The sequence below is a fragment of the Paramisgurnus dabryanus genome, chromosome 14 (genome assembly GCF_030506205.2).
Source record: "Paramisgurnus dabryanus chromosome 14, PD_genome_1.1, whole genome shotgun sequence".
NCBI classification, from domain to species: Eukaryota; Metazoa; Chordata; class Actinopteri; order Cypriniformes; family Cobitidae; genus Paramisgurnus; species Paramisgurnus dabryanus.
In genome coordinates, this window is record NC_133350.1 from 18,762,278 (window position 1) to 18,784,082 (window position 21,805).

At 38.3% G+C, this 21,805-nt stretch overlaps 1 protein-coding gene across 1 annotated transcript in view; it reads right to left on the reverse strand.

Moving 5' to 3' along the window:
* Positions 1–433: 433 nt before the first annotated feature.
* cdh4 (cadherin 4, type 1, R-cadherin (retinal)) overlaps positions 434–21,805 on the reverse strand; it is a 298,802-nt gene continuing 277,430 nt past the window's right edge. Inside the window, exons 10-17 of the mRNA XM_065241440.2 lie at positions 20,919–21,104; positions 19,829–20,082; positions 9,465–9,607; positions 8,316–8,552; positions 5,030–5,263; positions 4,762–4,901; positions 4,448–4,612; positions 434–1,890 (exon numbers count right to left, since the gene is read on the reverse strand). Of these exons, the coding sequence (XP_065097512.1) occupies positions 1,684–1,890; positions 4,448–4,612; positions 4,762–4,901; positions 5,030–5,263; positions 8,316–8,552; positions 9,465–9,607; positions 19,829–20,082; positions 20,919–21,104 (1,566 nt within the window). The 3' untranslated portion in view covers positions 434–1,683. The remainder of the gene's footprint in view (positions 1,891–4,447; positions 4,613–4,761; positions 4,902–5,029; positions 5,264–8,315; positions 8,553–9,464; positions 9,608–19,828; positions 20,083–20,918; positions 21,105–21,805) is intronic.

The window sequence follows — 21,805 nt, forward strand, 5'->3', positions numbered from 1 at the left end:
TTTTTTACAAACTGTGATTGTTTATTCTCTAAAGCACATCCAGTATTTGAGATGAATGAAAAGAGAAATCAGTTACACTGAATGGTGGAGCAGGCATGACTTTAAGCTTCTCTGCAATGCAGGTTTAGACCCTTAACAAGGGACAGAATGCACGAAACAGACTTCTTTCAGCAAGACAGGACAAAATGAATGCTGCTGCATTTCTCATACAGAACTTAAAACCTAAGAAAAAATATAAAAGAGAATTAAAAAATCCTACAGGATATAGACAAACAAACACAATCGCACCCACACACAAACAAACAAACAAACTCGCGCACAAACACACACGATTAAAACCAGATGGGCCCTGACATTGACGCTTAGGCCAATTCAGAGCTTGAAGAGCAGCAAATGTTCCAGAAAGTACTTCAAAAATAAGTATTTTACAGCATTTAATTTTTTTTTTTTTTTTCGTTTTTATTTTTCTCAGATTATATTTATTCTGTATGGTGTATATTCTTTGCCAACTACTTTTCACATTCTGACCACAGAGGAACAAGTGCGAGAGATCCGAGACATTGTTTTTGAAAGAAGTCATGCACGTATAATATTTTAATCAACTTATAAAGTTAGAAAAGGGGAATGTTCAAGACCAAAAAAAGGGTTTCTTCTGATGCAATCCGTTTCGAGTCTGGTTTCTTCAGCCATCTCTTCTAGTCTCGCTGTCTGATAACTTGTCATGCCTAAATTACCTTTACAAACTGGAACGCAACACAAAATCGTACAAGGCAGGCAAGAGTATGAGCTAAAAGGCATTCTCCATTAGTTTTTTCTTCTTTTAAAAAAGAAAAACCTTGATTTTTTTACACAACCATTACACAACATAACATTATATGGTCGTGGTCGGTCAAGTTTGAAAAACAAAAAACAAATTATGATTTCCGAATTGGATCACTGTACTTCTTACGCTCCAATTTCTCACAGGAGAATGATTTTCCTGCGGGAAAATGAAAAAATGTCTTTTTAAACAAAGAAACATTCTTCGTTTCTTTTGTTTATTTTTCCATGTGATAGTCAAAGAGGCGTTTTGCAATACTGATGTGGGGATGAAAGTAAAGTATCGGTAGTTGAGAGGAGCGGACAGGAACAAGGGCGTGTGCCCAGAAGAAACTTTTCAAAATGGCAACCGACCCTGAGATTGCAGGAGTCTGATACAAAACACACCACAAAAGGCACTTTATCAACAACAGTGCTTCTGTTCTACTGAAATTCAAGTTGAGAGAAAAACTGTGTGTGTGTGTGTGTGTGGATCTCTTCTTTGTGACAAAGCGAACAGAGAAAGAACACACGGACTCGTTTTTTAATCGTGCGTGCCGAGTTCGCTGTTTCCGTCACATCTCGATTCCATCTTCCGCCTCCAGGCAGTCCGAGAGGAATGACAAAACAACATTGAAGAAACCACAACGCGAAATATCGTAAAAAGCCATAAAATACTTGTGGATTGCAGCAAAGGTCCAGAGCAGGCTGCAGGGCAATATCCTCCCTTCTCGATGGCTCCATAGCTTGCAGAGGAACTAGTTTGAGAGATCAGCTCGCGTCGGAGTCTCATCATATAGCTTCTCAATGAAACATCTAAACCGAGAAGCTAACTGTCCCTCCTGGCCCTCTCTGTTCCCCTCTGCCCTTTTCTAACTGGCACCTTCAGTCCTCTCCACCTCCTCCGTAGAGGTCCGCCAGTTTTTTGAAGCGTGGGCCCCAGTCATTGAGGTAGTCATAGTCCTGTTCCCCAGAGCTGGAAGAATCCAGGGAACTGACAGAGCCTGCTGTGGAGCCACTGCCCTCGTAGTCGAATACCAGCAGGGAATCGTAGGGAGGAGCAGTGGGGTCATTATCTGCCGCGCGCAGACCCTAACACGAAAGAGAGAGAAATGGTTTCAGAACAGAGACTTCATACACAGTACATGAGGACTTTAACTACTGTGAAATCACTCTGGGGATGTGTTTAAAGCGGCCACATCATGAGGAATCAAACTTTCCTTGATCTTTCAGATAAAAGAGCTTCATGTGCTGTGAAGACATAGTGTACATTTAAGGACGTCAAAAAGGCTGTAAAAATGACTGTTTTGTTATATGAACCAGTCATGATGTGATACAGGCTTTGCAATATGGTCTTCATGAGTCCACTTAGATCTGAAAACCCGAGGTCTGACCCCAGACCTAAAAGGGGTCTAAAAGTTTCATGTGTGCCTCGGACACAGGTCGGGTATAATATTAGCGGCATCGGCTCCTCTGTAATTTAAAATGAATGTGTTTTTGCCGAACGGAGTCGAAAACCCGAACTCTCTCGCGTGTGTTCCGTCAATGTCCTTTTCAAATGTCTCCTCTGTTTGCCAAGAGCGCTTGTGACATTGTGTGGCTGGCGGTAGGTTAATTTTCATTGAGACAGACATATCAGTCAATGTACATTTTAGCGGTTACCTGGGTGTCGTCTTCAAACAAATGGAGCAGCTCACCAAATTGGTTGCGAGACCGGCGGGGTTTCTTTCTGTCTGACTGCTGCGTGCAGGGCTGAAGACTGCACACACGTGGGTGCCGTTTACATTCGGGACCAGTCGGGTTAAAAAAATGCCACTGGTTCAGATCGGACTCGGGTATAATTTTCTCAGGTTTGTCTCGGGTCTTTCTTTAAAAAAAATAATATTTATGCACATCGATTGAGTATAAAGTGATTCGGGTCATTTCGGGTCAGGTACATTTCTTTGGACCGGAAAAGACCTCTACTTTGCAAGGGGATTTTATTAATGACGCATACGCATAGTGTTTTGGAGGGGTTTTGGACATTTTAAGCTGATCAGGCAGGGACACCAGCTGACCCCAGCTAAAACCAGTTCACCTGCCAGCTTGACCAGGCTGGAAGACCAGCTTAAACCAACTACTTCCATCTTTGGTTGAACAGATTAAAAATGGCCAAATCCCTAAGAACCAGCCTGTTATAACAGCTTAACCAGCTAAAACCAGGCTGGGAACCCAGATAAAACCAGCCAGTCAGCTTAGGCTGGTTTTAGCTGATATTTTCAGTAGGGAAAATGCTGTTGCGCACTTTATATGCAAAAAGGGAATTAAATAATCAAGAATAAAATAATAGAGAGACAGGGAAAAAAAGTCCTGAAAAAATTAACTAGTATATAAAGAAAATAAAGTAAAATGCAATCTGACAATCTCACTCAAATCCATCTTATAGTCACAGAAAATTGTATCCCTTTATCCGTGTCCATGTCACGGAATTCAGCTTTTTTCTGTGATGGGAGCACGGATGTATTTTCCGTGTCACTCCCATCGATTTCTTGTGTCATTTTATGTTATGTTTTCTCAAATTTTTTTCCTATGTTCTTAACATTGTCGCTCAGGGTTGGGGTTAGAATCACTTTCTTTTACATTTTTTGACATCCTAACAAAAACCCCAACTCTAACTCCAGCCGAGAATGGTTATAAAAGGGGAGAAAAACATTTAGAAACCGATACATGAAAGTACATCCTAACATAAACCCTAAATCTAACCCCAAGCGACAATGATTTGAATATAGAAAAAAAACTATGAGAAAACAATACATAACATGACACAAGAAATCCGTGAGAGTGACACGGAAAAGACATCTGTGCTCCCGTCACTTCCGTGACTATAACACGGATTTTCATGAGATCATGTTGGTAAAATGGTATTAAAAATATGACATGTTTAAAGCTGTAATCCAAAATGTTTCTTTATTTTGTTTAAGATGAGAAAAATACATTATTGAGCAAGATTATTAAATTATTTTTTTTAAACTGCCTCCTTTTTCAAAAAAAGGTTCATTTTAACAAGATAGGTACTAGATACATAACTGGATTTTTGGAAGAAAACACGAGTGTGGCAAAACTCGTCTACAAAAAATTACAATGATGCTAACATGTTTAGCACAATGTCAGGATGATTTATAATGATGCTATCTTGATGTAGCTGGTTGCTAAGCATTGCCAAAATGTTTCACTTGGTTAATGATTTATAAGAGTGTTGAATCGGATTTCATGGAAAATTTCAGTTGCCTTTAAACGCATGTAAAGATAAGCACATAAAATATCCTGCAATGTTACATTTTAAACAAAGATGGTGACAGAGAGAGGCAAAAGTTAAAGGAACAGTATGTAGGATTGCGGCCAAATGACAATTTTAAATGACAATATCCTGGCCGGACCATTGTTGTCAGTGATATAAGTTTTTGAAATGAAAATGATTTCTTAATGTCTAGTGACATATCAGGGCCAATTTATGATTAATTAATAAACATTTCTTACATACTGTTCCTTTAAAGATTGCAACTTTGTACAGTAGGTGACTTTCCAAGCCATTTGCCAACTACGAAAATGCACAGTCTGTGCATTAGTTTATGGTTTTGTTTATCTTTGTAGTAATAAATAAAAAGCATACGTCAATAATGAACTCCCCGATGTCTCCTGGGTGTGGTACTGTTGGCCTGACAGGGTACTGAGATTCTAGGATAACGGGTCTCTCGTCCACTCGCCGCACACCTGCAGGCTTGCTCATTATGTGATCGAGAGACTCAGGCTGTTGCAGCTGACTCAGGTCATAGTCCTGCAACACAAATAACAATATGTGAAAACAGGAACAGTAATGTTCTTGCAACAGACTAATGAGAAACAAAATATTGAAGATTACAAACAGACTCGATAAATCAATCGATAAAAGCACTGTGTGTGTGTGTAAAGGAGAGAGACTCTGACCTGATCTTCCTCTCCACCCCCCTCTTCATCATACTTCAGTATATTATCTCTGACGTCATCCTCAGGGTCGATCAATAGAGGTTTGGTTTGACGTTCCTTCTCTCTGCGCTTTACCCAAACCACAAAGAACAGCACCATGCCTATACACAAACACATGAGACACATTCACAAACCCTCATTTAAAAAGTTTAAAAATGAACTAGTAACACATTAATAACTGATGGTCTAATTTTGTCTTCCATTGACTGTCCATCCATCCATCACTTACTGAGCAGTATAATAATGCAGATAAGGATGGTGATGATGGCTCCAGTTCCCAGCCCGGCAACAGTCACTGCCCCGACCACAGTACAGTCTCCATTTTCATCGCAGGGACACACCTTTACCTTCAACACAGAGGTATTGGACAGCGGAGGATTTCCAGAGTCAGAGACTACAACGGGAACTCTGTACATGCCTGCTTCCAGATAAGGGATCCGCAGTTTCAACTGGGCATAGTTGCCTGTAAGTAAGATAAAGTGAACATATTATTAATTGATCTGTCTTCTTAGGGTGTTCTCAGGGCCATTGAATTATAAGAAAATAATGCACACCCAAGGTGCAATGCGGGCGTGCATTATTTTCAAATAATTCAAAGGACCGGAGTCAATTAGCCTTTCGCCGAGCCCCGCCCCCCTTAGTTACTGTTGCTACTTCCGACAAACAAGTGACCAGCGCGACAGATTGCCATGACGGAAAGCGATATACCTGTGCGTGTCAGTGAGCTTTTTTGGAGCAATACCTCCGCGATTTCCTCCAGATCGAGGCAAAAGGGGTTACAGTATGCAGTGGAGGGATATATTCAAAATATTAAAATACGCAATGAAGGAGACAACGGCTACTATCGAGGCTAATGCTTACCGGTCTCAAGCAAAAAATTAGAAACCACATGACTGGTAACTCAAATGCAACCAGCACAGCCTTGTGGACCAGTCATGCTCTTGCACTGCCGGGTAAGTTCTCTTTCATATGGTACGGTCTATTAATGTCTATTGCAAATACAAGGGTATGTTAGCTAGCTAAACCTACATGTGTTTCAAAGCCATTCAAAGCTAACTAACATTTCTGTTGTTTTGAGGATAGCCGTTTTGAGAATCATAATGTTTTATTTCCTTTGGTGATAACCAGAATTCACAAATAGGAAACTGCTTTGGCTTAAAAGTTGCAGGACAGATAATACAATAAATAAAATGTATAATATAATAAAATTGCACAGCATTTACGGGATTGGTAAACTCAGGGGTAGGTTTTCCGTTCATAAAATTCTACATTAAAGATAAAAACTAATTATTTAAAGGTGATTGTTAGGGCGCTATGTTCGACTTTGTCATAAACTGACGAAAAATAAAGTTGGGGAGCTGAAAGTCCTAACACAACAGCAGCTAATGTAGCTAGCGTTAGCTAACATGTTAACTAATGTTGGCAAAATAACTCATTAAATTATCTTAGAGAGTAGGTTAACATTCTGGCAATTATATTGATGGTAATCATAACTTTGGTCCAATTTGTGTTCTTGCTTCTAGTTAGTAGATTTAGACCACACTGTAACTAGTTAGCTGTAAGCCTTACCTTTGTGCAGACGTATTTATGCTTCGTAAATGTTCGACACATTTAACTGGATGGGGCAGTCCACACTGTTTTATCCATTGTATGGGGCAGTCCATACTGTTTTATCCATTGTAAGCACCGCTCACAAGTGCTGCGGGCGTGAATGTTTGTCGGACGTGCTCGCATAGTAACGGTTGCTGTGATGTGTGATTGGACAATGGCCGTTTTGGGGGAGGGGCCGGCGAAAGGTCAATTATTCTTCTTATACCACGGTTACCACAAACTTGCTTTGGTGCCTATTTTTAAGACATTTGCGGTTATCAGAAATTAATGCATACCCACGGAACATTTCTCAGCCAATCAGAATACAGCATTCAACAGACCCGTGGTTAAAGTCATTTTAATGTAAAAATGATATTGTTTGAAATGTCTTTTGTTATGACAACTTGACATAAACCAATACATCATAACTTGTCATAAATCTGTCATAAACATGAAATAGCAGAATAATTATCAAACTTAAGAAACTACCAAGCTGTATGGGTTAACATTACATTAAAATGCCATGTAAATGTCATTAAGTGTTAATACTGTCAAATAATTTTAATACCAAAACAAAATGCAACAGACACGTCAAAAGATTTTACTGAACTTTAAGAACTTTTCTTCCTCACACAGAGGGTTATAAAATTTTCTGACATAGACCAAAAACTAACAAAATATTTAAATAAATAATTTTATGTAATTTTATGTTTTTTTTGCAGTGATATGGACCCAACACTGCATGGCTTAACCCATTGCTGTATTGTTTTCATTTAATTTTAGGTGAATCGGTCTCCAAATTCAATAAAATATAGTTTTATCAATTTTAATTATTATTGGATGATTAAACACTTGGGAAAAATATTAAAAACTTAAAAAACATTAAGAATTGAAGAATATTCATGATGTTGTTATAAAACTATTTGACAGAGTATTAACACTTAATGCCATTTTAATGACAAATTATATTTGTACCACTGTAGTTGAGGTCAAGAAAAATATTCATGACGCTGTTATAAAACTATTTGACAGAATATTAACACTTAATGACATTTTTATGACAAATTATATTTGTACCACTGTAGTTGAGGTCAAGAAAAATATTCATGACCCTGTTATAAAACTATTCGAAATAGTATTAACACTTAATGACATTTTACTGACTAATTTAATTTGTGCCACTTTAGTTAAGGTCAAGAAAAATATTCATGATGCTGTTATAAAGCTATTGACAAAGTATTAACACTTAATGCTTTTTTAATTACAAATTATATTTGTACCACTGTAGTTGAGGTCAAGAAAAATATTCATGACGCTGTTATAAAACAATTTGACAGAGTATTAACACTTAATGCTTTTTTAATGACAAATTCAATTTGTATCACTGGTATAAAGTGGTCAGTTATGTTCTCTTGGTAATGTCAAGTTTTCATGACAAGTTATGATGTATTGGTTTATGTCAAGTTGTCATAACAAAGACATCTCAAACAATGTTATCTTTGCATTAAAAAATGACATAATTGAACAAATGACACCCAATGACAGATGTTATAAATGTGCATAAATCTCCTTTATGGCACATGTCATGTCATGATTATGAATGTGTTATGTCAGTCTTATGAACACCACTTCAAGTAAAGTGTTACCAAATATTCTTAATAGTAAGAATAATAGTAATGACTGTAGATTTTGTATGTGGATATTTTTGCATGCACTTAAAGGGTTTTGCAGTGAAAAACACCAATAAAATAACTAAAGTGACATTTGTGAAAATAAGGCATTTTAATTACTGACTAATAACCTTTTCATTGCCATTAAAGTCAACCGTACCATAAGAACCTGATAAATATGCTAATCTACAAGAAAACATGTCAGATGCACTTGCATTTGAGCTCTTCATTTATGCTTTAAAATTCATGTCTAACCATTTAGTCGTGATATAGTCCAATTACGGCGAGCAGAAGAAGGGTATGAAGGCAGCTCAAACACATATGGCCCAGCGTTGGGTTCTGAATCTAAATCAGAAGCCGTTATGTTGACCGGATATCCGTGTCGTGACCTCTCGCAAACCAGAGCCTCTTGGGGAACTAGCACGGGCATGTTGTCATTCACATCTATCAAAACAATCTGAAGAGTCCCCGTTCCTGTGGCAGGAGGAGAACCTGAAAGAAAGAGAGTTAGAGGATGACGACAGCAAGAGGTTATGAATGAACATTTTATGCATTTGTCCACAAAACTTTCAGCTATGTCCGATTTAAAAAATGATAACCGCGTGTGAATATTTCACACAGCGCTTTCTCTTTAATACAGCTGGATCTCTCAGAGGATAGGAATGTGAAATAACTTTGCCTGAGGAAACAGACACATCTACTCCCTACGGTTGGGTGTGAATCAAAGACGAAAACACAGTGCACAAAGGCCAGATATATACTCTCAAAATACAATCACCCATCACAGACGAGAGGGGTTGAAAACAAGGTCTGTATCATTCCCCAAAGCTCCGACTTCAGAATAACAGGTTACATATTAGAAAGATTGATTCTGTCGAATTCTGTTATTAGAAAGGCCGATATGACTAAAATACAACCTGTCACCTTAGACATCTGTATCAACCGAAACAAAACGCTAGTCCCAAAAGATGTATTGATTTAGCCCAATATGCTTTTGTTCAGATAGGACACCTGACAAGCCTGCCACTACGGGCACCTTTAAAAAACACTTGGGGAAAACACAACAAGACAGGTAGATGGATCAGTCGATTTCCTTATCCCACCAACTCCCATAAAGTTTTCTGAAGCAACTAGCTACAGTATGCTGGACAAGCATATCAGTTGTGATTGCTATATTCAACCACGTCGTCCAAAGAGAAGAAAATCCAATCAAAGTAAAAAAAAAAGTAATGAATCGATAAGCTGTGAACCGCTTGTTGGAAAAATAAACTTGCAGAAGCTAACCAGCCTCTCTCCAAACAGATCTATCCAACCATTTAAAGCCATTTTTCACATAACGTGCCGTGAACACTTTATCCAAGTTTTGATTTTGCACAAACTTTCCAACTTCCCCCCCATTCGTACCGTTGTCCACTGCCAAAAAGGTAGCTTCATACACGTTCTTCTTTATGTACTGTGACTCTCGGTCCAGAATGGCCGTTGTCGTGATCCTTCCATTGGTCCTGTTGATTTTCAGCCAGTTGGCTGGGTCTGACAGTTTGGAGTACCTGAAGGCCAAAAGCATTTGTTCATCAGATTATGTCACATAAAAATCCATAAGCATCCACAAGACACGTCCGTAGAGCTCGACATTCAATCATAATTTAGCCTGCAACAGTATGGCGGAGGTAATAATGTAGAACTTTTGAAATCATCAATCAATTTAAATGCTTTTAAAATCACATTTTGTCTCTTATGAGGATATAGGATGTGGATTATTAAGATATGCCCTGCTTGGGCGGCAATTCAGATCTGTTCTGTTCTGATCAATGGATCTGCACAGAGGAATATGGAAATATTTACACTCAATCAAATCACAGATGTGACACATAATCTTTCTTCTGTTTATTATTAGGTAATGCATCTCGGGTTTCTGTGCTATTAATCCTAGACACTGAAGTTAAAGGCTGTTGTAGTCTATTTATCTGCCAGACCAGGTCTTAAGAGATGGTAAAAAAGTGACTGCATGGATTTGCTGCGATTTCCAACCGGTGTCTGAATATTATAAGGTAATAGGACTGTATTACTAACAACCAGGCCCTTGTGGGCCTGCAGGATGGAAAGCTTTTTACACATTCGTTTATTAAATAGTTTAGCTAATTTGATTATGCTTTCAGCTGCCAAAATTATAGTTCTCTCAGCTCTAACACATTTTACCATGTTTAAGTCCATTATGTGCAATTCCACAGATATTTCTAGAAAATCAGAGCAGAAAAGACATGGATTCTCTCTGAGCCTAACAAATTAGTAAGCGCATACATAATTGTAAAACCACATTAGTCCTCCTATTCATAACTTTATCCCAAAATGTATTTGTGCCATCCCAAATTGGACAAGAATTTGTATTAGTCTAAAAAAATAAAAAGAAACCCTGTTGAAAATCAAAAAAGGAAACACCTTAAACCAGGTTGGCTGGTCTGAAAGGCAACCGTCAGCAGCTTGATCACACTGGGAGACCAGCTAGATCAGAGATGGGCAACTTCGGTCCTGGAGGGTCCTGCAGAGTTTAGCTCCAACTTGCCTCAGCACACCTGCCTAAACGTTTCTAGTATGCCTAGTTAGACCTTAATTGGCTGCTTCAGGTGTGTTTAATTATGGTTGGAGCTAAACTCTGCAGGACACCGGCCCTCCAGGACCGAAGTTGCCCATCCCTGAGCTAGATGAACTGAAGCCATAAACCTGCTTTTAAAAATTTTACAATGTAAAAAAAATTAAAATGGTCAATAAACAGTCCATGGGTGGTACCCAGTGCTTTAAGTGGGCCGGAACGCCCCGGTACTCAGTACCGCCACTTCTAAAAATAGCTCTTGAGCGTACCACCACCTCTCCGTGCGCCCAGAACGTGCTTTTAGCGTACCGGAACGCTCATTTGCACATCTGTTTAAAAATCAGAGGTTTAATTTAATCCTTTGGCTGCGCTGCCGCTTTTCAGAGCCCCCTTAATGTACGCTTCCTAATTCGTCCCACCAAGAGCAGAGACTACATTACCCATACACCCTTGCGTTTACAAGATAAAAGCGCATGCGTCCGTCAGTCAGTGTCAACGTGCTCTGGAGAGGGGTGTGTTTGTGTGTGAAACGCGCAACCATAGCTGCTCGGTTAAAATGAAAATACAATGAACACGTAATATGCCCTCCTTGTTTAAGACTCTGAGTAGTAAAAGAATCAGATTCAGAGGACTCGCTGACATCCCACCAAGCCAGAATGATAGCTGCAGGTCAGATGCAAGCCTTGTAGGTACTTGATAATCTCCGCTGTCGCGGCTGTCAGTTTGGGTACCCTCGACGCAACTTCGGATTTCCTCAGGCGATGTGCAGAAAACATCCTTGAAATTGTAATATACATTTAGTTTAATTGCTAAACTACAAGTAAACGAAATTTCAATGAATTTGAACGACGTGCACAGTAGTTTTACCACCCGCAAAATGGAAAACAATGACAAAAATAAACGAGGGACAAAATAAATGACTTTAGAGTTTCAAATGGCCAGTATTTTGTTATTCTTAACCCCATAGACATGGTCTTGGTGTCATTTTAAAGTTTTTTTTCAAGCTCTTTCTATCTGAACAACTAGTTTTAGCATTTAACCATGCTGAAAATTTTACTCACATATCTACCTTTTGCACATTTTATTTATGTTCAAAAGCTCTTTCTACAGTAGCTCTTTCTAATGGTATTTTTTCAAAAATCCTTTTGCACATTTTATTTATGTTCAGTAGCTATTTCTAGCTCAAGCAAATCCACAAATTTATAAAAGGATTTATTATTTTTTACAAGGTCGTCTGTTGACTGACCCCTTCAATATAGGAGTCGAGTCAACAAAAAAAAAATAGAGTACCGGCACCTCTTTTGTGCCACTTAAAGCACTGGTGGTACCCTTTCAGAAAGCACATTTGCACCTAAGAAATTCATATTCGTACCTCTGAGGTACATATATTGGTATCAAAGAGTGGATATTATGGTGCTTTTCCATTGCTAAGTAGTACCCCATGGTTTGGTTTGGGTCGGGTCAGCTTACTTTTGGGAGCTTTTCCACTGGGTGCAGTACGTATTACCCAATACTTTCTTTGGTACCATCTCAGTCGGGGTTCAAAGCGACCTGAGCTGATATCAAAACATGACATGAAAACACTGTAGATCATTTATTGGTCTGAGAGAATCAATATAAAACCCCTTCAATATAGGAGTCGAGTCAACAAAAAAAAAATAGAGTACCGGCACCTCTTTTGTGCCACTTAAAGCACTGGTGGTACCCTTTCAGAAAGCACATTTGCACCTAAGAAATTCATATTCGTACCTCTGAGGTACATATATTGGTATCAAAGAGTGGATATTATGGTGCTTTTCCATTGCTAAGTAGTACCCCATGGTTTGGTTTGGGTCGGGTCAGCTTACTTTTGGGAGCTTTTCCACTGGGTGCAGTACGTATTACCCAATACTTTCTTTGGTACCATCTCAGTCGGGGTTCAAAGCGACCTGAGCTGATATCAAAACATGACATGAAAACACTGTAGATCATTGATTGGTCTGAGAGAATCGTCACTACCAGTGTCATCGCTATAATGTAAGAGATTAGCTACCTTCTGCTAGCTTGTGCTGTCTCGAGTAAACCTGTTGTCATCTGTGCTTTTCTGTAAGTTCCTAAACTCCTATTTAGCAATGAAAAACATCCACAGGTTGAGAATCAGGAACACCATAACAGTTTTTTTCCTAGACTTACAGTTTGTGGCGTCACATATATGCTTAAATGCAACTTAAATGAGGCTCATGTGTCTGTCATGTGAGACAGAGGTAGTGATAAACGCGATGTGCAAACATTTGGGGTCAATTAAATTTGTGGCGGACTGAGAAATAAATGAATGTATGGTAATGTACAACAATGCCCTCACTTGTATAATGTCACAGCAGTAGGCCTGTCCAAAAAATCGTGTTATATCAGTAAAGCCGGTTCCTTAATTAGTAGTGAATCGCCCTTCAGATGGAGCGGCATTAACTACACAGATCCATAGTTCACAGAGAAGCTAGGCAAAATCGAGTTCATAATCGAGGAAAATCGACTCCGATAATCTATGCAATTTTGCCTAGCTTCTTTGTGAACTACGGCTCTGTGTAGTAAATGCCGCTCCATCTGAAAGCAGGTGATGGCGATTTACAACTAATCAAGAAACCAGCATTACTGATAAAACATGCGCACTTTGCATAGAGTAATTGTCATATGACATCAAAGTACCGTGAGATCAGACTGCTTGTTATGCTTTCGAATTGCTCTAGTGGCACATTAATGTCACTCGCCAATCGTTCTGTGCAGCGCCGCATAAAGTTAAGAGAAAGATGCCCCCTAGTGGTTCGGGGGGCACTGGATATGCATATTATGAGAATGCTTAGCATTAAAATCCTGTTTTTGTCATTAAGGGAAATCATCTTGTCTCAGTATTTGACTGGTAAATGATAAAGAATGATTTGCACTCATATTTATTGTATTGCGACAGATTGATAAGCAGACATACTATTTATGACTGGATGTAACTTTTGATACTTTGTGGTAAAGGCGGCTGTCCTATTGACTCTGACCTATCATTGTGGATCTCATTTATCTGCACCTAAATGGTATATTAGGATCTTTTAAAAGGGTACTGACCAAATTATACGCAATTATAACTATTATGTTAATTGTGACTAAAAGCATACAACAAAAATTAAAACAATTCTAGGATCTTCAATTTTGGTCGTCCATTTCAAATGTAATTTTTCATAATTTCTATATCATTTCGTTTTTCAATGAAAGATAAATATGCAGCCAGATTTAGTCAACAAAAGTCATTTCAAACATCTACACCTTCAAGGTTTTTAAGATCATGAGAAGAATTTCAATACTCTAACTGTTCCTTTAAAATGGCAGACACAGGTCTATTTAAAAGCAATTACAGGGACAAAGGATAATTTTTAAGTTTTTGTTTGTTCAGGTATTTTGTACACTAAGTGCTTCCTTGTTGAGCCTATATATACTGATACAATCAAAGCAAGCGCCACAGCGTGGACTGTATTGATTTGACAATTCCTTGCACACAGTGATCTATGGAGCAAGTCTAGTGAAGGTCCCTTGAGTGGGTATGTGTGTATATATTCGTGTGTGTGAATGTGCATGCAGGCAAACTTTGGATCAATACTTCAAGCTGGCATCTTGCCCACACACTTCTGAGTCATGAAAAAAGAAATCAAGAACGATGAAGCGTAAAAGAGTAAGAGAGAGAGAGAGAGGGGGATACACAATGGAATCAGCAGTCTGGGGAATGGTTCGCCTCATTACTCAATGACCTTTCACCCTGTTGCCTAGCAACCCAGGCACAACCATGGGACCAGAACAAGAGATAGTCAATTAAAGCATTTAGCTGATCCCTAGGGTGCTAATGGTGTGAATGATATGTGCTACGGTACATCACTTAACATATAGGACAGTATGGATATTGTGTGTAGTTCTGACGTTCACTTAAGTCAATGGCTGAACGTGTAAACAGTGAGTACACTATAAAAGATCATTTCTTGCCTTACATTTTAATCAACTTTGATTTACAAATGACTATTTTTATCTTGACTAGAGATGAGTTGCTACAGTACAACTTATAAAATGAAGTTGACTTACTTATTTCAGCTTTAATTTATAACTCATCTCTAGTCAAGATTAAAAAGTTGAAATAACGTGTAAATCCAAATTGATTAAGCTTAAACATTTGGGGCAGCGATGCTTTTTACAGCGTATGAAGGATTTGTATTCAGTTGGTTTTCTGGTAAAATGCCTCATTCATTCACAAGGACGTACAAAACTCATAATAAAAAACTCAAGCATAAATCATCAGAAATTGAAAAGGGAACCAGACTGGTGGAAAATTGTAGATTTTATGTGGTTGACAAATTTTGAACTTACAGTAGCTTGATTTATTTACTGTATGTGTGCAGTTCAGCTAACGTGTGCTTTATTGAAATCATCAACAGCAACAACTCAAAGTGAATCAATCATTTAGACTCAATTTGAATGCATATTAATGTAAACTCGGTCAGTTTGGCTTAAGTCAATGTAAACTGGCAGGACAAAATCTGTCAGAGTAATTGCAGTCTAATAGAGATGCTGCTGTCTGTTGTTATTAATCAAATAATAGCGACAGGAAAAGACAAAACCACTCACTGCCCTTAATTCATTTCTTTTATCTTTATTTATTTACTGTAAACAATTATTTGAAAACTAAATGCCATTGCTATAATTTAATTTGCTCAAATGAATACAAATTTTTTACTAATTAGTATGCTTTTTGTTACGCTATAATTTTTTCTAATTTATTGTCAGGACCCGTCTGAAATCATGTGTTTACATCTAGTCTTTGTGTTCGGGGTCCTGGCAGTACCATGTTTTATGTGGGAAATGTGTGGTTTTAGTATTGGTTTATTCTGACCACGCATTTCCCGGGTCTCGTCACTTTTTCCCCGATCCCTTACTTGTAATGATTTCCAGGTGTATGTAATTTACTTTGTCCCTATTTATTGTCCTTGTGTTTGATGTTCAGTGCGCGTTCGTCTTGTTGCAGTCCTCGTCGTGTTTCTGTTCAGCATTGTGAGTATTAATGAATATCTAGTCTAGTTTAGCCTGTTATAGGTATTGTATATTTATTGTTTGTTTAATGTCTAGTTTAGTCTTAGTTTAGTGTTGCCTTTTTCCGTCTTGTTTTGCCCCCTCGTGGGTTTTGTTTTCCTTGTTTGTTAATAAATTATTATTTTAGTTCAGTCTGCATTTGGGTTCATTCTTTGTTGTTAAATTCTCACATTTATAGTAATATTTAACTTTTTATATCTTTAATCCATAACAAACATGCAATATATTTTTGTAAATAAAAAAAGGAAAAATTAGTTACTGAGCATGTACATAAAATTCTCAGTTGAAAATTTGCTATGCTACTCACTGAAAAAAATGTTCACACTTGTGAAATTAAGTAAAATTTACTTAGAAAAGCTGTTTTATTTAACTTAATTTAAGTACATTTACTTAAGTTTACTAATAAAGTTAAATTTCACTGTAAAAATATGTGATGTTTACTTAAAAATATTATGTATGATATTGTTACCAAAACATTTTAAAGGATTACTTCTTTAATGGAATCTTCCTGATTTAATCACGTAAAATTTCTTATTTTCTTTGCAAATGTATTATTACATACCACAATATGTTGTGCAAGAAGAGACTGGTCTCAGTACTGACATTAGTACAGTTATAAATCTCAAAGATAAATGAACATTAAACACTAACAAGTCTTTCTTTTTGTTAAAAATCGAGGGGCAACCTTCCGATCTCTCTCTGATGAAACCAATACGGAAGTGACTTAAACTGAAATTCATCGACTGACCGCTTGAGGCTGGCTCCAAAAGGGAGTCAATTCCCATAAACCACCATGTTAAAAATGCCCAACTTTACAGTAGAAAATAATATGTTTACAGCCTGGTACAAAAAGTGTTTTTGGTCTGTAATTTTGCCCTTCGTGACAACTGTGAGGGGGGTGAATTTTTTGTAACTCATCCATTTAAATTATATTAAGCCTTAAACTTCTGCATAATTAAGGGCGTGGCCACTTGAGTGAGGGGTGAACGTTCACTGCTGTCACTAGAATTGAGCTAGGCAGGCGTGGTTTCAGCAACCAGCCACCTCAGCTTTACCCATGTCCCACCTCTTTACCCATTTTCGGTTTTCCGTGAGTGATTCGCGGTGACGTGCGGTAGAGATGCGCGGTTGGCGGTTACAGCCGCAGACTCCGCGGATAAAACGCGGATCGGGCGGATGACGTGACGAAAAATAATATTTTAATTAAATTCGGGCGGGTGGCGGATCAACCGCTTGTTAGCTGTGTCCTGAATGCAACCTTAAAAGTTGAGCACTCTGTCTTTCAGGGTGGCAGCCTCAGAAGTTCTCAAAGAGAACTAAAATGAGACGGTTTAGCCTTCTGAGGACCCATAATTTGCGTCACCTGTTGCACGCGCCCACCGCGCCTGTCAGCAGAAAACAGCGGGGACATTTCTGACTTATTAAAATAAATATGTAATCAAAAATATTAATTTATTTTAGAAAATATGACACATTAATGTAGATTAAACTATTCAACAGTATATCAAATAATCAACCTTAGAAATATACGCAACATAAACAGAATAACAAAACATAACTTATAATACTAAAACAGTGACAAGAAAACGTTTTTTAATACACTTTTATTTAATAAAGGTTTTAATTGTTTGGGATAGCCTCTGCTTGTTGAGGATCCATTCGTTCTATCATTACCAGCGCGGAGAAATGAGGACGCATTTTGACACAGCTCTTATTAACGCAGGCGAAGGAGGTACGTGGCAAACTAAAAAAATGAGAATTAAAAACAAAGGAAATAGAAGGTCAGAAAAGGTTTGCCTTGAATAAGTTTTAAAAAGTGGTAAATCAGGATGACACCAGTGCAGACTATGTAATTTGTGCGTTTAATTTAGGCTATTTATTTATTTATTTTTGTCTCATGTGCGCCGAACGGAGACTGAGTTCACTGCTGATATTCTAGAGCTTTCTAGTCTCGCGGCTGTCATCAGCAGTGTCTTGCATCGCCCAGTCAGCGGATGGCGGGCGGGTGCGGTTTTGAAAACTGGTCAGAAACGTTGGTGCGGATGGATGGCGAACGGATGATGAGTTTTGTGATGCGGTTGCGGATGAAATAATAGCCCATCCGCGCATCTCTAACGTGCGGCCAAGATGGCGACGGCAGGAAACGCCTACTTTAAGTTTAAAAAACGATTTTCACAAACCAATGGGTGATGTCACGGACACTACGTCCATATTTTTTACAGTCTATGTTAAAATACATAAAGCGTTTAGTTTCAAATTTTACACCCAAATTGCAGTCCTATGCTGGGAACTTCAAGTCCACTGCTTAGTTAGTTATATTTACTAAAACAATTCATGTACTTTCAAAACTAAATGATATATATATTTGTTATTTTTACTCAAAGTTTGGTTAGAAATAGAATTTACTAATATTTTTAGTTAAATTTACTAAGGCACACAATCATTTTTTACAATGCTGTTTCCAACATATGAGCTATGTTTACACACAATTAATTTAATCATTAAGTTATGTAATTGATTTGATGTTCACATTTAATATCTTCCCATGATTCTCAATGATAAGCTTATGATAAATCTTTTTAGGTTGACTTGTTGAGTATGATTTTGCAAGAATTGTCAGATTGATGTCATTTGACGCATAAAGGCAAGTACATGCAATTTTCTGTTTCAAACACAGATGGCGATAGAGAGGCAAAAGCTACAGTTTGGAGCTTTAAATAAGGCAGTGGCTGAATCCGAAATCGCATACTTAATGAGTAGGTACTGAATTTCACAGAGTACCTACTTAACGTGCGCTAAGACAGTACGTACGTTAACGCGTTAGTATGGACAGCATCCACCATGTTGACGTTATCATGTGACCTATAACGTAGTAGACTTGTTCGGAGTTCATGCGGAACCACAAGAACCGACAGATGATGATTTCGGGAATCGCTCTCACGGTACTTTGATGTCATCCACCTGTTGGTTCTTGTAGCGTAGTGCATGAACTCAAACAAACCTAATAACAGGTATGAAAACGTATGTGTTTATATGAGGGACAGGTGCACTAACACCTAATTGCATCGGTAACTTGTCAACTCCGGTCTCTGTCAGTGTTACAGATATTATATTTCACATTATTTTTTAGTGGACAAAAATAAGTAAAACAAGCAGACTGTAATTTAATATGTATTGTCAGATGACAAGTGATTATAAAAGTATAAAAGCATAAAAGTGTCCATCCGATGCTTGTTTCCAAATCTGGGCGGACTCAGTAGGGTATCCAGGGATTTCTCGCCTACTGATTTTAAGAATACTGAGGATTCGGACATACTACTCTGTTCACGTAATGTTTCCACCTACTACATCAATAAGTAGGCGGTTTCGGACGATACTTAAGTACACGTGCCTCTGAATCTTGCAAGAAATAGTCAAAAATCCTGGTAATTCTCGCCTACCCGTTTACGTATACTGAGGTTTCGGACATACTATTCATTCGCCTAGTGCTTTTTGCCTACTATATACTGTAGTATGGCAGTATGCGGTTTCGGATTCAGCCACAGTTTCTCTAAATTTTTAGAGCGCGCCCCCTTTAGGGTGCATCCCTTCGAGCCCCATCCCAATGAAAATTCATGCCATAAAACAATCTCAGAATTAAACAAAACATATTAAATGAAACAATATAGTGCTGATGGTTTGTAGCTATATTTTTCTGAGGTCTAATCACACTGAATTTATGATAAGGTAATGTATTTTATAAAATGTCCCCCTGGCACCATCTCACGCCCCCCAGTTTGGGAAGCACTTAAATAATGGATGTTCAACAGCCCATCAGTTTGTTAGAGTATCATTAATTGGCATAGAGAAACATGCAATTTAACAGATTTTGGAATACTGGTGACAACCCTAGACAGGACAAAAAGGTTTTCAGCCACTGACTCGATGCAGTGTGTGTCTGTGCACTTATTTTGGTATATTTGAGCGAGTAATGGTGTAAATGAATAGGTAGGTGACAGTTACACAGTCGCTCAGGCAGACAGACATCTTGACAGTTTTAAGCAGACAGACAAACACACTTCCTGTCATTAAGACGATCCTTGCCTACCTAATAGTCTGTTGTATGAAGCGGTCTGGATCCACTGCGGCGAAGGTAGCGAGGGTGGTATCAGCAGGCACTCCCTCCTCAAAGCGTATGATTTTAGGATTGGATGGGAAGCCGGGAGCCTCGTTAACATCCAGCACTGTGATGGTAACACCGGCGGTGGAGGACAGAGATGAGGGGATCCCGCTGGATAAGTGAGCCTGGTTCGAGACTACCACTGTTAACATGAAGGCTCCATTTCGCTCATAATCCACAGGCTGCGAATGTGAAAAAAACACATCAAAAGATTAAGGAACAGACGTGGATGCTGTTAGCTTTTAATTCCTTTAACATCATTATTTTAATTTATGCAGCACTGAGACAGTAGTGTTAATACAAAATATAAAGTAAATATATATGCACATACATATATTTTGTGTTAAAGGAAACATGAGAGACTATTCAATGAGATAGTGTCATGTACACGAAGCATCTTTTCATACAAACAAAACCATTTCGCTTTTCACAACTCTTCTCCCTAGTGGCAGGCTGAATGGCCCTAAAACTTCAAAAGTGTTAGAAGAGGGACAGTAAGTCACTTAAGTTTGAATTAGGAAGCGAAAAAGTGATCCCTAGAGTAAAGGTTAAGATTTGTGTGACCGGCACGAGTGCATCATCTGTTCTGTGGGTGGAACTTGTTATCGTGATTTGGACTGTGTGTGACCATAAAAGCCGTGTAACACTTTCAGAGAGGCTTAAATCAATTTCTCGAGTATGTCAAGGGTTTATACAGTATCACTCTCTTTCTCCCACACATGGGAATGGGCAAATAAACAAATTGTAGTGGTGGAACATATAACTCCAAACGAATAAACTGTAGGTTTAGCTGGGAATTACACTGGATAGATGAAGGGCTAGAAGATTTCAAACACACTGAACCATTAGCGAGTTGGAAAAGAAGAGTCTGGGAAGAGTTCATTTGAAGGTTACAAACACATGCAATAAAATGAGCCAATTCAAGAACCAAGTTATTAATGCAGTATTAGACTGCATTAGTACTTAAAATACTAAAGTAAAGTATATTGAAGCGTTATATGTAATTGGATACACCCACCTTAACTACCATGACCCTTCCGTCATTGGTGATCTCATCAGTGCGTATGGCGAAATGGCCCATGGGATCTCCTCCAACAATCCTATAGACGGCGTTCCAGTTAGGTGTGTGAGGCTGATCCTTGTCTCTCACCGTCAGATTGGCCACCACCACACCTTCTGCATTCTCTGGGACCTCTCCTAGAAACTAAAAGACACACACACACAAAAGAGGGAAAAAAAGTCAGGCTATTTTTACAAAACAAAGTGGTAAAGTTTCCCATTTGGATTTTTGAAAAATTTTAGATTAAAAGATCTGCATTTACACTGATCTATGAAAACAACTTTAAATGCTGCATTATGCATCCCAGGCCAGTAGATGGCGATGTTACTTTGTAAAAAAAACACATGCACATTATTTATTATTATAATATTATTATTAATTTGACTGCAACGTTATATTGTCCTAAAGTGTAATCTTGTTGTGTACCATTGGCAGAAACACTGCATCCGTAGGGGCTGCCATTTTTGTTTCGCAGGCTATGTGACGTCAGAGCTCGGAACTGGGAGTACATCGATCTAGTACGCTTGTTTTTTTTCCAAACCAGATCAGATAGGAGTTTTACTTAAACACGATCTCAGGGGCAGAAAGAAATATGATTGGTTTTAACAAAAATGACCAATGAAAGTGCTCGTTGGTGTTTTAAGCCCTCAACCGGAGCCTTCAAGGCAGCTTCTGCAGTGAAGCAGTTCAAGCTCACCATTGGTCAGGTGAGTAGTGCAGATATGGTTAGAAAGGAATGATGACTGTGTTTGAATTCAGCTCGAAATGTTTTGAGCTTTTAAGTTACGTGTTTCCGCGATATCAAGTGTCTGTGGCATGACTTTCTTTTCATACCATTTTCACGT